This window comes from Pavona decussata, unplaced genomic scaffold, assembly GCF_977016875.1.
Source record: "Pavona decussata unplaced genomic scaffold, jaPavDecu1.1 SCAFFOLD_142, whole genome shotgun sequence".
NCBI classification, from domain to species: Eukaryota; Metazoa; Cnidaria; class Anthozoa; order Scleractinia; family Agariciidae; genus Pavona; species Pavona decussata.
This window is the reverse complement of record NW_028145555.1, coordinates 100,001-117,500: the sequence shown is the minus strand read 5'-3', so window position 1 is coordinate 117,500 and position 17,500 is coordinate 100,001. Positions and strand designations below refer to the sequence as shown.

The window sequence follows — 17,500 nt, the reverse complement described above, 5'->3', positions numbered from 1 at the left end:
TAGATTTAAAGGGATTTTGTGAGAAGCAGAGGTGACTAATGTTGGTGTGTGGAAATTGGAACTATGCCCGGCGGTGATCATTGTGCTGTATGGGGTTGTAATGGGGTTGTAATGGGGTTGACAGGCCTGCGCCACTCTCATGGCGTGTTTTAGCCTAAATGAACATTTTGCCCTCACGGGTATATCGTTTTGAGAACACCCTTTTCTCTATGAAATGAGCGGTGTCCCCTGTATTTTCTTTTTCATCTTATTAAATACCATTCATGGTTTGTAGGATTTGCGTGATGGTCGCTGGTTTGGTATTTTGATCTCAAAGGTCATTTCTCGGTTATGCGTTCTGTTTATTAGACCTGTCGTTCTTATGCCCTTTGGGGCATTTGGTTCAGGTTTGGTATCGCTCACTACAGAGCGCAGGGTGACACTAAAGCCTCCCTTTTCATCTCTGCAAAGATAGGATTTAACCGTGTAATAATCATTATCTTGCAGCTTTTATGTTGCCGGGCCGGGCCATTTTGCTTTTGTGGCAAGATGTTGTGTTTCTTAGCACGACTATTTGTCTTTTGATCCTTTCTTTGGCATTGTAGCTTCTTTGAAAGCTGTGCAATGCGTTCAATTCCGTACGGTTGTGTTTTTGTTATCGCTTCGCTCCACTCTGAAACTGTGAGGGTTGTGTTGCCATTACCCCATTACAACCTCATACAGCACAATGATCACCGCCGGGCATAGTTCCAATTATACTCGTTGTAAATATCAGCACACGTAATTACAACTAAAAAGGCTTTATTGAGTCAATCTCCTCAAATTTATACCTAAGTTTGTACTATTTCGAGACCATTACTTGATGTAGATTCAATAGATTTCATACACCAGTCAACTTTACGCAAGAAAGAGTGTTTGTCGATAGATTTTATGGCATTATTCACACAAAAACTTACAAATCAATTTTCATGTACCAACACTAGTCACCTCCGTTTCTCAGAAAATCACGGCAAAAATGCGGGGTTTTTTGTCCAAAATCACTGCTTTTGGCGAAAAAGCAACTTTACGCCGTACATTGGCAATGTTTGCCCCTGGCGATCCCAGAATCATTTACGCGTAACATTGGTTTCTGATTACTGGCAATTCATTCATTCAAATTCAAATTATGATTATTAGAGCGTTAGTCAGTTTGCTTTCACCATTTTCAAGCAGATAATTATCGATGAAACGAACTATTGGTTAGGAATGGAAAAATCTTTATTCAACATAATAAGTCAGTCTGGTACCACAGCGGCAACTTTCGTGTAGCATGCGCCCTGAGCATCACTCTGTTTCGTAACGAAACTTTCGTGGAATATAACAAGAAGGCAGTTCATTGACAAAATGTACGACTTTTGCCGAGGTGCCGTGCACACCACATTGCGCTGACATACGCAGCAGAATTTTGCTTACCAGTATTAGATCATTTCGGTGCTCTACCTAGCCCTGGCCTAACAGTTGCAGACACATTTTTTTTTCCATGAAATGTACGTAGTTGCGCTAGCTCCCCAATACGGCAAGGGCCTTGATATACAGTACGCGATTACAAGTAAACTCTTAGCCCGGCATCTCTATACTGCGACCCTGGCTACCCGGGCTGCCCGCGCGCCCCGGTTGTCATGTAATAACAACCCCGGATTTTTGCTGTATTTAACCCTATCTATCGTGCTAATAAAGTCATGATTGCCAAATGGCGGCCATCTTGGATTTCTGGATTTACCCAAAACTTCAGGAAAGCACCGAAACTAGACAAAAAGTTATCAAAACCAATAAAGGAACACTAATATGAGCTAAAAACACAAAAGTTACAGTTAAAAAGGTTACTTTTCTTCATTTTACAAGAGAGTTTCCACTTTCTCAAAAAAAACACTGCCTGTCAAAAATTAGGGGCCGCCCATGGCAACACAAAATTCTGTAAAAAGTCCATGGCGTTAGCGCAAATATCAAAAAAATATATATTTATGTTCAAAATCGCCACGGGCAAAATTTTCCCCGTCCCCGGTCTAGATAACTATAGGTATTACGTGTGCTCCATTTAGTCCTAAGGGTGTTCGGTGTGAAGACACATCACGTGCTCTGCAGGTTCACTTACCGTCTCATGTTAGTGTAGCATGATCCGATAAAAAGAAGGTACAATTTTTAATTTTAGAGACATGTTTCGGAAGTTTTATCTGCCATTGTCTGTTTAATATAACGCGTTAATTGCAGAGTTGGTTAAATACTAAGCAACAACAACAAAACAAAAATGCGACACCAAGAACGGCATGTAAACTTAAGTCCCTCATATCAATTGTTTTTGTACTCGGCTTTTGTATTTTATTTTCTAAGTATCCAATGTCTTTTCTTTGACATTACATCCCTTGTTGATGTAATTAGCTTTGGTGTTTAACCAACACTGTCATGCGAGTGAACATTCATTCATGTCTTTAAAATAAAAATGTTGTCCTTTTCATCAAACTGCTTGCAAGTCTGCTGCTTCTCAGACTGTTTGTGTAATACTAATTGACGTGTGTATTCACTAATGTTGAACAGGAATTGTAATGCGCAGCAAACCTCAAAAACTACGCAGTTTAAATTCAAAATCGAAACACTCTATTCTTGAAAATCGTAGTTAATTCGTAGTCGAACCACAAAACTCGAAAGTGAAGCAAACTAGAAAACAAACAAGCCAAAGTTGAAAAAAGCATCATCGACCAAAACTTCGCAAAGGAAGTATCGAGACACTCAAAAAGTAAAACAGCCTAAATCTGTAAAATGATCGGGAAGCACAGGGGAAGTTGAAAACGAATCATGGGCTATTAAAAATATCACGGGACTGGAACAAAAACGAAGCACTCTGACCAAAAACAGAACACATTAACTTGAAACGGAGACACCTTTAACTATAAGTCAGTGGTTATCGGATACGGATCGAAATGTTAGTGTCGACTAAAATACCCAGTGATTATCAACACCAAAACTACTCAAGTAAACTATATTAAGGCATAGAGCTATTTCGCCGAAACGTCGGGGGGAGGGGTGGGGTAATCTAATCTTAGGTTTTCACCCTAATATCGTAAGCTTCTCAAATCGCAAGTTTTGTCATTTCGGAATATGTGACGTATGTACATTTGGCCACGCGAATCATCGGTCGTTGTGGCCAGAAAATGCTGGTAAACCTTTGAACCTGCTTTTAACTTTCCGATAGTAATTTAAGTTCGGTGCTCGGAAATTATTAAATTTTTAAATCTTCTGAAACTAAATTGTGGAAATTTTTTAACCTTAAATTTCAGTTAATTGAAAGTTGCCAAGCGTGAAAATTATGTAAGTAATATTCTTGAGAGCAGAAAGCTTGTGGGAGCCAAGTGGAAGCCCCAAACAAGTGATAAAAATTGTTCTCATTTCTCTCTTAAAAATTTTAAATTCCAAAAGAACCCTGAAATGTCACGTGACAACAGATGATCCCTCTATACATTTCATTTCCTATAATTTTTTGCTACAAAGAAGATAGTAGATTTATTTAATGTTTTATAAAATGCCAATAAAGTTAGACCACACTCCATTTTATTTTTAAGAAAGGAATTTAGGCCCAGGCCTGAATTCACCTGTGTGTATTAAATCTGATCTGATATTCCCGAATTACCAATGAACGTTTTATTTTCGAGTCTCAGCTGCTTCTTTTTCGAGCATTTGATGTTCTTTTCAAATGTTTGGTCCTTTTGTTTTCGATCGTTACCTTGTACAAAACAAAACGTTTTTTTTCCCGTTACTGTGTGGATTCCAGTCTTTCCCGATTAAGAAGATTTGTAAAGTGTGAGAAGCACCGTGGTAAGTACAAAAATTTTCGAAGTTTATTTTGTTGTATGCCTTTTGTATATATCACCGGCTGCGGCGTTGGCCTTTGCGTATGTAAAGAGCAAAGAAAATATGTTAATTTTTTGTTGACTGACTGACATGCGAATTTTACTGACGAGCTCCGAAATCAAGAAATGAACAGAAGATCTGGAGGACAAGGAACCCTTCTGTAACGAAAGTCTGATGGCGATAGAATACACTGACATAAAAAAAATAGAAAGAGGGCATAGTATGTTCAGTAAACTATATTATATATTCTCTTTTTTTCGTTAATAAAAAGAATACATTTCAGCCGTCCTTCAGACTGAAATGAAAAAAAAAATGTTAAGGGCTTAGTATCTAAAGACACTGTGGTACTGTGTCGGTGGGGAGTAGAGACGAATGTTTGGTTTATCAACAGAGTTGATTACTAAAGGTAAATTGGCCACCGTAAAGAGATTCGAGTGCTGAAGTTTCGAGCGTGAGCCCTTCGCCGTCGTGTGATTCGCTTTAATGCGATGAAGGGCTCACGCTCGAAACGTCAGCGTTCGAATTTTTTTACGGTGGCCAATTTACCTTGAGAAGCAAAATCTGTGATCTGGCTTTGCAGTTGATTCTGGGCTTTCATTTAAAGCTTTGACGGCTGGAATTCGAGAAAAATACCGCAAAGCTCAAAAGTGCATTTCTTGTACTTTGTCATGTCCAATTTTAGCCAAACTACCTATTATGTTGCTTGTGACTCTAGTATTTACGTTTTCTTTATTATATATCGGAATTATTGTGCAGACACCCGCAGAAAGCAGAAAACTTTCATTCGGCTGAACATCAGAACACCGGAAGTGGAAATGTTGCAGCGTAAAACCGGAATAAAAGCTGCGAGAAACATTTGTTTTTAATTTGAGATTGGCACGGTGACCTACCTAAATATTTTACATGTATACAAAATTCAACATACACCTTTTAATAGGAAAGTATAAGCGTGGAAATTATCCTGTAGATTTTGTGTAGGTGAAAAAAATACCTTTTTGATATAGCACAAGATCTAGTTGATACCTTTGTGTCATATAACCAGAGGAGTTAAAGAATTTAAAAGAGAGCGAGATATTTAACGACCACTGAAATGTAGAAGTCTCCTTAAGGAAGAGGCAGCGCTGACCTGTTGCAATGGTAACCGCTATGACTATAAATTAGCCTCAATGGACATTACGTAATGCCCAACAACAGAGTTACCCAGACATTTATAGTCCGCCTACATGATCAGATACAATTTTTGCAACCTTTCATCATTTCACAAACACTACAAAAATCAGTAAAAAAAATCTAATTCTAAGTAATAATTTAACACACTGTGGCACTGCCCAAATATGGTAATAGTACATTAAATGTTCGTCGTCAAAGTCTGTACACAACAGATATCCAGCGAAATATGTAATTTCGCGTGTCGGGGAGAAAAATTGCAGACAGCTTTAAACAAGTAATGCGCCGATCAACTCGAAACTTCAACATCCCCCCCCCCCCCCCCCGGGCAAACCCCGGGCATTTGAACTTTTGAAGATTGGATCATTCAAATTCCCGCCCTCTCGGACCAAAATGGTGTCCAAATGCCCTACCTTATCGTCGGATTTGCCTGTCAAATGCCCCTCCTAAAGAACAATCGTTGTCGGCTCCTGTCATGAGTTACTACAAAAACCACAACTTTAACATTGAAACTAATAATTGGAAATTGAATTTATTAAGTCGGACAATATCAATCAGCAAGTGTAAGCTGTTCTAACTCCGAAACACGGCAAAGGTACGTAGACTGTTCGAGTGGTAGGGTATTCTGCAGTTTAAGCAAAGGCGGTTTTTCATTCTACAATGTTTTTTTTTCTTTAACTGTTCACTGATGTTTTATGGCTATTCTAAAAACCTCTGCAGACGCAAATGCGGGAGAAAGCCAAAGGCGCAGCTTGACTCATTGCATTAAAAACTACATCGTTTATGAAAGAACTAGAAATACATATTAATTAGTTAGCCGGCTACGGAGAATGTTGTTCGAGTGGCAGGATATTCTGCAATTTAAGCCAAAGCGGTTTTTCATTCGACAGTGTTTATTTCTTTCACTATTCACTGCGGGACAAAGCCGCAGCTTGACTCATTGTATAAAAAATCTACATCGTTTATATACAATCTATAAAAATAATTAATATTTAAGCACTCTCACTTTTGCAGACCTTTTTTTGTAAGCTTTTTTTGTAACGCTGTATGTCTTCCTTTAAACTCTTCCATCTCGTCCAAACACGTGTTTATAGCTGATTGCGACTACGACGCCCCCCCCCCCCCCCCCCCCAAAAAAAAAAAAAGAAAAAACCGATTTGAAACCTGACACTTCCGGTTCAATTTTCCCCACCCCACCCAGGCAAGGTCAAATTCCCCACCCCCGGGAAGGCCTTACCCGTCAAATTCCCCACCCCCGGGCACAGAAAATAGTCAAATGCCCGGGGTTTGCCCGGGGGGGGGGATGTTGAAGTTTCGATTTGATCGGCGCATAACGACCACAAAACAAAGTCTCCAGCAGTTTATGCAAATAAAACCGATTTTTTTTCTATCAACATGCATGTTAACACCATCCCCAAATTTCAACCAACCGGGCCTACGAACCCATTGGCTAAGTATCAGGCGATATTTCACCCGATTTCGCAGGATAATTGTAAAACATTTTTCTGCTTTATTAGCTGCTTGTCAAAACAGCTCACATCGCCTAAACAAATGACGTCACAGTCGTACAACTTGCTTATCCCCAAACTGCGCATCAATCTCCGCTTAGCAGTTTGAGGGTTAAAATTTTTTGTTATCTTTTTCCATGTTTCGCTTTAGTAACTTGAAACTTGCCCCAAAACGGACCTTACCGTAAACAAATTACTGACTTTAGCTCATGACAGTCACAACTTCAGTTTCCATCCGAGTAATTCATGTGGACAAATAAGAGTTGTTTCAGAATACGAATATTGTGATTTTCTGTTTTAATTTTTATTATGTTTAAGCCATGTTAAAAAGCTAAAAACCCAAGAGTTACAGTAGGAAAGGTTACCTTTCCTCATTTTAAAAGGGATTGTCCATTTTCTCAAAAAAATTGCTGGTAAAAAATAAGTTGCCATGGCAACACAAATATCTGTAAAAATTCCATGGCATTTACGTAAATAACGAAAAATATATATTTTTTTGATTTTAGAGACATGTTTCGGAAGTTTTATCTGCCATTGTCTGTTTAATATTACGCGTTGCAGAGTTGATTAAATACTAAGCAACAACAGTTAATGTAATAACAAGCAACAACAACAAAACAAAAATGCGACACCAAGAACAGCATGTAAACTTAAGTCTCATATTAATTGTTTTTGTACACGGCTTTTGTATTTTATTTTGTAAGTATCTAATGTCTTTTCTTTGACATTACGGGGGACATTACATCCCTTGTTGTTGTAATTAGCTTTGGTCTTTAACCAACACTGTCATGCGAGTGAATATTCATTCATGTCTTTAAAATAAAAATGTTGTCCTTTTCATCAAACTGCTTGCAAGTCTGCTGCTTCTCAGACTGTTTGTGTAATACTACTTGACGTGTGTATTCACTAATGTTGAACAGGAATTGCAATGCGCACCAAACCTAAAAAACTACGCGGTTTAAATTCAAAATCGAAACATTTTAAACTTGAAAATCAGAATTAATTTGTAGTCGAACCACATAACTCGAAAGTGAAGCAAACTAGAAAACAAACCAGCCAAAGCTCAAAAAAGCATCTTCGCTTAGGAATTATTGAGACACTCAAAAGTAAAACAGCCTAAATCTGGAAACTGATCGGGAAGCACAGGGGAACTCGAAAACGAATCATCGACTATTGAAAAACAAAACAAAGAAGAAGGCACGGGACTGGATAAAAAACGAAGCACTCTAACAGAGTTGATTACTAAGGGTAAAGTGGCCACCGTAAAGAGATTCGAGTGCTGAAGTTTCGAGCGTGAGCCCTTCGCCGTCGTGTGATTCGCTTTAATTCGATGAAGAGCTAACGCTCAGCGTTCAAAATTCTTTACGGTGACCAAATTACCTTAAGAAACAAAACCTGTGATCTAACTTTGCAGTTGATTTTGGGCTTTCATTTAAAGCTTTGACGGCTGGAATTCGAGAAAAATACCGCAAAGCTCAAAAGTGCATTTCTTGTAATTTGTAATGTCCAATTTCAACTAAACTACCTATTAAATTGCTTATGACTATAACATTTACTTGTTCTTTATTACATATCGGAATTCTTGTTCAGACACCCGCAGAAAGAAGAAAACTTTCATTCTGCTGAATAAATCAAAATTTCTATCAAAATTCACGTTCACAGAGCACCGGAAGTACAAATGTTGCAGCGTAAAACCGGAATAAAAGCTGCAAAAAACATTTGTTTTTATCTTGAGATTGGCACTGTGACCTATCTAAATATTTTACATGTATGCAAAATTCATCATGCTACTTCTGATAGGAACGTGTAAGCGTGGAAATTATCCTGTAGAATTTTGTACAGGTTAAAAATATGCCTTTTTGATATAACACAAAATCTACTGGATAACTTTGTGTCATATAACCAGAGGAGGTAAAGAATTTGAAGGAGAGCGAGATAATTTGCAACAACTGAGATCATTTTACAAACACTACAAAAGTCAGTTAAAAAACTCTAATTCTAAGTAATAATTCAACACATCGTAGCACTGCCCAAATATGGTGAAAGTGCATTAAATGTTCGTCGTCAAAGTCTGTACACAACAGATGTCCAGCGAAATATGTTTTTTCGCGTGTCGGGGAGAAAAATGGCAGCCAGCTTTAAACAAGTAACGACCTCGAAACAACGTCTTTAGTAGTTTCTGAAATAAAACCGTGCTTTTTTATCAACATACATGCTAACACCATCCCCTAATTTCAACCAACCGGGCCTACGACCTCGTTGGCTAAGTATCAGGCGATATTTGACCCGATTTCGCAATATAATTGTAAAACTTTTTTCTGCTTCACTAGCTGCTTGTCAAAACAGCTCACATCGCCTAAACAAATGACGTCACAGTCGCACAACTTGCTTATCCCCAAATTGCGCATCAATCTCCGCTTAGCAGTTTGAGGGTTAAGATTTTCAATGTTTCGCTTTAGTAACTTGAAACTCGCCCCAAAACAGACCTTACCGTAAACAAATCACTGACTTTAGCTTATGACGGTCACAACTTCAGTTTCTATCCGTGTCATTCATGCGGACAAATTAAGGGTTGTTACAAACTTTGAATACTGTGATTTTCTCTTTTACTTTTTTTTATGTTTAAGTGATGTTAAAAAGCTAAAAACCCAAGAGTCACAGTAGGAATGGTTACTTTTATTTATTTATTTTAAAAGGGATTGTCTATTTTCTCAAAAAAAAACTGCCTGTCTAAAATTAGTTTCCATGGCAACACAAAATTCTGTAAAAAGCCCAATGGAAAAATATACTCTTGTTCAAAATTGCCGCGGGCAGAATTTCCCCCGCCCCCGGTCGAGGTAACTATAGGTATCACGTGCACTCCATTTAGTCGTAAGGGTGTTCGGTGTAAAGACACATCACGCGCTCTGCACGTTCACGTGACCGTTTCATGTTAGTGTAGTATAATCCGATAAAAAAGTACAATTTTTACGCGGGATGCCCTGAAGGGGCATACCGTGTCTAAAAACGGGTCGATTTCTTTTTAAGTGGGATGCCTGTGCAGCCCACGTTTTAAAATGGGGGCTGTTTGTTCTTCTTTGTATCCACAAATGCGCATCTTTCAATTATTAACTCGTTTTAGATGTATCAAATTTAGCTTTCTCCCAGAGGGGATCTTTTGTCTCTTATTGTCCTTATTGTCTTCAACAAAAACGGTCCAATCAGAATACAATATCTTAGTGTATGTCAGGAGGGATCAGAGGGGAATTAATTACTATTGTGTTTATTCAGGTCCTAGTGATCTCTCGGTGGAACTGAAAAGGCTTCTTTAGTGACGTGGCCATATTGTTTTAATGTTTTAGATTCCAATGTGCCGTTTTCAAAAAGAAAATTAACCCTTTTGAAGCGGTAAATCGAAAGAATAACTTCTAAGAAGCACTCAACAGTTAAAACGGTGGAAATTGGAGAATTCAAGGCGAAGGAATCATGCTTCTGTTTGACAGTTGTAGAACCATCCAGAATACGTGGGGGAAAGATCATTGATAAGCTAAAACACCCATCGCATGATGCTTCAACGGAACTGGAAATCCACTTTACAAAAAGATTTAACGTTTTATTGTCAATTGTTACTAAAATTTTTTATTTAGGAAAGCTTTTTGCCTGTTTTCTTTCTGGTTTTTTTTTTATGAAACGAAAACAATTTGTAATTTTACACTTTTATTTACATAACCAGAGTAGAAAACGTGAGTCAGGCCACGTTATTGTAATAGAATTTCCGGTACAACGATAAGACGCGTAACACAAGGGAAACAACATAACGCTATCTTTCTGACTCAAAATATTCTATTAGCTAGGATAGCCTCGCGAAGCATACAATTATAAGAATCAATGAGGCCACATTAAGCATCACCCGTAAATGCCAGTATACGTATCTTGTGTGGAAACTAAAACTGGTACATTGTATGGCTGAACCTCTCACAAAGATGACCTTTGAATATGCTTGTAAACGCTGCTATATTATTGTACGCATTTTCAGTAAACATTTGTGTAAATTTACAAGCAGTCCGCGACATTTTACTTTACCAGCATCTTGATATGCAAGTAACGAAACGTGACCCGTCCATCAAAAAGTCGCCATTGTGTATCTTATTTTTAGATAAACAAGATGCCTGCTATACTGGCATTACGCGTGATGCAGGGGTTGATTCATTTATTCCAACTGTATGCTTCGCCGATTGATAAAACTATCCTTGCTAATGGAATAGTTTGAGTCACGACGATCGCGTTACGTTGTTTCCCTTGTGTTACACGACTCAGACTATCACCGGAATTTTGTGAAATTCCATTACGATAACGTCAGCGTCTCAATGACCTCTTTTCAGTCTCGCGTCGTGGTCTAAGACTGTCAAAAAAAGCACGATTCCTTCGCCAGGAACTCACCAATTTCCATCGTTTTAAATGTCGGGTGCTTCTTAGAAGTTATTCTTTCGATTTACCGCTTCAAAATGGTGAAATTTTCGTTTGAAAACGGCACACCTGAGTCCACAACATGTTAACAATATGGCGCGAATGATGCGTTGACGTCACACAGGTAGGGGTGAGTGGGCCCCCTCCATCGCGATATAAGCGACAAGAACGGATTTTGATTGACCTGCTGTTGTTGAAGACAATCAGGACAATACATCCCGATTAGGAGAGGGGAGAGTTTAATGAATAAATTAATTTACAGATTTGTGGCTACGACGAAAAAAAAAAACAAAAAAAAGAAATCGACCCGTTTTTATAGTCGCAATACTGGACTATTGTAAATACGGAGCCGAGAGTTCAGTCACTGACAAGAGTGCAACAACATCTTTTAATAGCCAATTGTCACGTCATGTTTGTTGTACTGAAGTCTATTCGTCGTAGCTGCATGCTTCTAGAGCATTCTGAAAGATAAAGTTTTCCTCGCTCACAATATATAGACAAGGCAAGGTAGAAACTATTCCTTAGTTGCTCAGAGTAGTAAAGCGTTTAACGTGTTGTAACAACTTGGCCGTGAATCAGTTGTTTTCTTCAGATCATAACTGTAATTAGAGTTATGTGTAAAATATGCAAGATACGAGTCAAAATATACCCGGTTTGGTCGATCTACCGCAACCTTGATACCACTCTGAAGCAGTTTTCTGGTTTACGTTCGAGAGATTCAAGTCCACTGTTGGATCCAAGAGCTGCCTGTTCTTTTTATCCCGGGGATTACTGCTGTATAGGTCCTGGCCTTTCCGCAGCTGGCGAGTATTCCCTTAGGTTGAAAGGCATTTCCTAGAGACCAGAGAATCTTATCCAGATAGCCCAAAAACCTGGCATCACAAATCCGCAGTTTGTCAACTGAGGGAAAAATCACTGCCTCTAAAAGTATGTAAAAATATCTTTTTTCCCTTTTTGGTTTTCTTACAAACCTTCTCTTGGAACTCCAACGGGAGCACTTGGGATCTTTTGAAAGAAAGGGTTACCACGCGGTATGGCTTTTGTGGTGAATCAGTGGGTCTGCTAAAACCAGAACTTTCTGACAAAGTAGCCTTTAACGTAAGGCATGCTTTTTATGTTAGAACTGCCATCACCCCTTCCCCAGATCGGTAACTCAGATTTTGAAGTCTGAGTAATACCATTTGTGAAATCATTCGTCAGATATTCCCACTTTTTTAGCGTCACGTGAAAAGTTTCAACAGGCAAACAAAATATTAAGAAAGCGCAGCTCCTCGAGCCACATTAAAAAACACCGAAAATTGAATAGAGGCGGCAGATTAATACACCATTTAAGTCTACAGATTTGTACTCTGTTATGTATTAATTTTGCCGAATCTAAAACTGACTTTCTCACGGCTAGTCATTTTTAGAAAACAGGGTTGCTGCTCAACGCTCATTTGCCGGTATAAAGAAGCCCCAGACTATTGCACATTTGTCTTCTTTTCTTGCTTTTAGTTTACACCATCATGGACAACACAGTCGAAATTTTGAGGACCGTCCTTATTGGCAAACGTGTTGCTGAATTTCTTCTCAACAGAAGTCGAGTTCTACAAGCTATTAAGTTGTCCCAGGAATGTTTGATTCTCCTGAACAACACAGACCCTAACACAGCCCAGGAAAAAGAAGTGCACTTAGTAGAAAACTTATGCCTATACACTAAGATGACTCAGGCATATTACCTTCTTAACGATCAAACAAGTGAGATAGAATGCGCTAAAAAACGTCTGGACTTTGTTCGCCGCCTTGGCTCAAGAGGCGAAGAATGCACCGTAACCTCTCAACTTGCAAGCATATATAAACGTCAAGAAAAATATCAAAAAGCGGAAGATCTTTATAAGAAATCACTGAGCATTACGATAGAAACAGGCGATAGGAAGGAAGAAGCCTTGTGTTATGAAGGTCTTGCTACTATCTATCAGTCTCTCGGTCAATATGGAAAAGCTGAAGAATATCAAAGGAAAGCACTTGCGATAGCAAAAGAAATTGGCGACAAACACGAAGAAGCCAGGTGTTGTGAAAACCTGGGAGCTGTGTATGAATCTCTCTGTGAATATGAAAAAGCTGAAGAATATCTAAGGAAAGCACTTGCAATGACAAAAGAAACTGGCGACAAACACGAAGAAGCCAGGTGCTGTGAAAACCTGGGAGCTGTGTATGAATCTCTCTGTGAATATGAAAAAGCTGAAGAATATCTAAGGAAAGCACTTGCAATGACAAAAGAAACTGGCGCCAAACAAAGAGAAGCTTGGTGTTATGGAAAGTTGGGAGGTGTGTATTATTCTCTCGGTGAATATGAAAAAGCTGAAGAATGTCTAAGAAAAGCACTTGCGATAACAAAAGAAACTGGCACCAAACAAATGGAAGCCGGGTATTATGGAAACCTGGGAGCTGTGCATTCCTCTCTCGGTGAATATGGAAAAGCTGAAGAATTTCTAAGGAAAGCACTTGCGATAGCAAAAGAAACTGGCGCCAAAAAAAGAGAAGCCGCGTGTTATGGAAACCTGGGAACTGTGTATCAATCTCTCGGTGAAAACGGAAAAGCTGAAGAATGTCTCAGGAAAGCACTTGCAATAGCAAAAGAAATTGGCCACAAACACGGAGAAGCCTCTATTTATGTAAACTTGGGATCTTTGTGTCGTATTCTTGGAAAACATTCTAAAGCTAAAGATTACCACGAGAAAGCACTTGCCATGAGCAGAGAGATCAGTGACATAAGTTTACAGGCTATGTGTCACCTTCAACTTGCACACGACATTGTTTATGCAGGGGATGGATGTTTAAAACATGAAATGGTTTCCAATCTCCGTGCAAGCATTGAAAAGTGCGAGAAAATGCGAAGCTTTCTGGGGAGCAATGACCAATTTAAGGTATCCTTTTTTGACCTTCACAGTCTACCCTATCATTTACTCAGTGCAGCGTTCTGCTTCAGTGGAAATGCGAAAGAAGCTCTTTCTGTTTTAGAACTTGGACGAGCCAGAGCCCTGGCAGACTTAATCTCAGCTCTGCATTCTGCTCAACAACAAACATCGGTCAATCCGCCGTCATGGGCTGATATTGAAAAGATTATTGAGAAAGAATGCAACTGTAGTTGTTTGTACATTTCATATTCTTTTGAATATATGTTCTTGTGGGTCCTTAAAGGAAACAAACAAGTACATATTCGTAAAATAGACGTCAACGAATGCTTTGTAACCAAGGGATTAAAAAGAACTGTTCATCAAGTTTTTAGTGAGGAAAGCTTTAGAGAATTTAATGTTCTCCCTGAAGAGCAATGTGAAGATCGATCACTGGCGTTTTCGAAAGTCAGCGACTCCACATGTGAACCAGCCGAGGAAGGAACCTTGAAAGCTCACCGCCTCGTCGAGGAAGAAGAAGAGGAAAACCTACAACACCTTCCCACCCGAGCCGAGCGTTACAGAATGATCATCGCTCCCGTGGCTGACTTACTTGACCAACCTGAACTCATCATTGTTCCTGATCCTGCCTTGTACAAAGTCCCATTTGCAGCTTTAGAAAATGAAAGTGGAAATTATTTATCAGAGGATTACAGGATCCGAATTGTTCCTTCTTTGACAACTCTGGGGCTCATTCATGACAGTCCAGCAGATTATCACAGTCAGACCAAAGCACTGATAGTGGGCGAACCAGACGTAAGGGACGTGTCCTACAAGGGAAGCCTTGGGGTCCTTTGCCGTTTGCCCTCTGCAAAAGAGGAAGCGGAGATGATAGGAGAACTGATCGGAGCTGTGCCTTTGTTAGGGAGGCAAGCAACAAAGCAAGCGGTTCTTCAGCGCATACCCTATGTAAGTCTGATTCATTTTGCTGCTCATGGTGATGCCGAAAGAGGAGAAATTGCCCTTGCTCCTCAATACCCCATTAACGGGATTCCAACCGAGAGAGACTATCTGTTGACAATGGCTGATATTTCACGAGTTCAACTGCGAGCAAAACTTGTAGTACTTAGCTGTTGTCACAGCGCACAAGGACATGTAAAAGCTGAGGGAGTTGTTGGAATCGCTCGAGCTTTCTTAGGATCTGGTGTACGCTCAGTATTGGTGGCCTTGTGGGCCATACCAGACGAAGCAACAAAGAAATTAATGAGTCGTTTCTATGAGCATCTTGTTCGTGGGGAAAGTGCCAGTGAATCTCTTCACCAGGCAATGAAGTGGATGAGAAATAACGGTTATCCTGATGTGAGAGACTGGGCTCCTTTCATGCTGATTGGAGATAACGTGACGTTTGATTTTGAAAAGTAAAGGTTAGTTTTACCATTGAATTATATCATTAAGGGTTCTGAATGCATTATACAAGGACAAAACTTTCCCATTCTGTTGGAAACGCTATGGTTCTGTGACAGGAGACTAAAGGTGCATTGTTATTGGACTATTCTTATTCCGATTTATTAACATCTTATATAATAGGATAAAAGACAATTGAAAAATAGCGCAATGTTTCATTTATTTGTGGTTTTGAAAGCAGAATCAAAAGAATAATGTATTGATTCGATTTATTCCAACAACGAGATAAATAACAAAATAACATGATCAGTGTATTTTCCTTATACGCATTTACCAGAATAGATCCAAAACCATTTTTGCTGAACAATGCGTGTGAGAGACCTTCAGGCTTTCCAGTCCAATTGCTTACGTCCCTCTTCAGTCTTACTCATCTCTCAGCCTACATAGGCTGTTAGCTGTGTTCTATGTTTTGTTATACAATGAACTGTGTAAAACACGCGTTGTGATTGGTCTAGAGGAGTGCGTGATTAGAGTATAGATGCACGATTGACGTCATCGAGTGGTGTGACCGGCGCACGTTTATCAGAGTCTAGAGTCCAGCCAGAGCGACTGGTCAACAAAGTTTTGCAAACTGTTTTTGCGAGTAGGAGACAAAAACAGGCAAATTTTCGCAGGGAAGGAAAACTGCCCAATAAAAAATTGGACAAAGACCGTTGAGGGTGACCTCAACCAGGATAGGAAAGCTAGAACTCTAATCTGATAACGCACAGAGGACGTCAAAACGTGGTGAGAACATCAGTCACGCTATTCGCCTGCGGCTCGTAGCGTACTTCTTTGTTCTCACCACGTTTTGACTTCATCTGTGCGTTATCAGAGTACAGACGCACGGCAAAATGGAATCTATTTGTTAAATTTATACTGACAACAATCAGTATTGATTTGTTAAAACCAAAATTGATCAGTTCAATACGTTTGTGCTGTTGTTATCAGACCAACAGTTTAGTAAAAAAAAACAACCTGATCGCTTTAATCTTTATGCCTTCCACTTAAGTTCGTCACGCACAAGGGTGTAGAATTACCTTAAAAAAAGCGGATTATAAAACTGACTCTTAGTCTAAAATTCGAATTTTATTTTACAGTTGCAGGCTTTCACCTTGTCCGAGGAATGCCTGGCAAATTGGAACTTGGAAATTGGACGTCAGAACATTTAACAGTTAACCACAACGGACTTTGAACACTCAATCACTTGGACTGTAGGCATAAGCGTATCAGACTCCTATTACTTAGAATCAGTGAAGTTTGCGTGCTTTCCGTTTTCTGCTTGGAAAGTGATCTGCATCAAAAGTAAGCAACAAGCAACTTTAGTTTGGCCAGCATAAAATAAATAATAGTCCCTTTAGATTCAAGAACAGACTACTTTACTATCTCGTGATGGGTTGATGCAAATTATACACCAAAAGATTGATACACCGTGGAGAAATTCTCCCGGAATGCAGGCCTTTTAGCGGCCAAGATTTTAGTTTTAATTTGGTAACTCTAGCATTTGGAGTTCTCAAAATTTGTACAGTGGAAGTTATTGTTTTTATAATCTCACAAGGTATAAATAAGGTAGAGACAGTGGTTTTTCAAACTTACGCAAGTGAATGTGTTTGTAATCGTTAATCATGCGAAAGCAAAAGATACTAATCCCTTTTATTCCTTTCGCTCCATTTTTAAATTTCCGACAGTTCGTCGTAAGTTGATTTGTATTTTTACCTTAAATTTCTATTACGATTGAGTTTGTAAAAATCGAGTATTATAGTTTTCACTTTACAGAGCGGGCAAATAAGTGTAGATTTTCAGTGTAGTCGATACGGGTAAGTTTTCGCCTCCTTTTTCAGTAAAACAAAATATATCGCCTGTCAATATTACAGGAACTATAAAAGTATTTTGTATGTAATATATCAAGTTTGATTTGATCTTTGATTTTTGTACTCCTTTGGAATTCCTACGTTGGTCCAGTCATCTTCAAACTAGAGTTTTCTCAGACTGACATATTCAGTTTGACAGTAGTAGATTTGTAGGTTCTGTAATTCTTTACTAAGATTTTTTTGTAAATATCGAATAAATAAATTTGTATTTTATTAAAAAGAAAAATTAATGTAGACTTTGCAGTGCATGGTTTTATTTTCACTGAAGTTTTTAAAAAAGGAGGGATGTCTATCTCTTCTGTAAGAAATAGGGAGCACAAAAGCATATATC

The 17,500-nt window shown here is 38.9% G+C and overlaps 1 protein-coding gene across 1 annotated transcript; it reads left to right on the top strand.

Annotated features, from left to right (window-relative positions):
* The first annotated feature begins 12,487 nt into the window (after window positions 1-12,487).
* LOC146466643 (tetratricopeptide repeat protein 28-like) lies at window positions 12,488-17,399 on the top strand. The gene is made up of 4 exons (XM_085126968.1): window positions 12,488-12,920; window positions 13,083-13,427; window positions 13,596-15,279; window positions 16,405-17,399. Exons 1-3 carry the CDS (start codon window positions 12,488-12,490, stop codon window positions 15,275-15,277), a joined length of 2,460 nt encoding a protein of 819 aa, XP_084983094.1. The 3' UTR covers window positions 15,278-15,279; window positions 16,405-17,399.
* The last annotated feature ends 101 nt before the right edge of the window (window positions 17,400-17,500 follow it).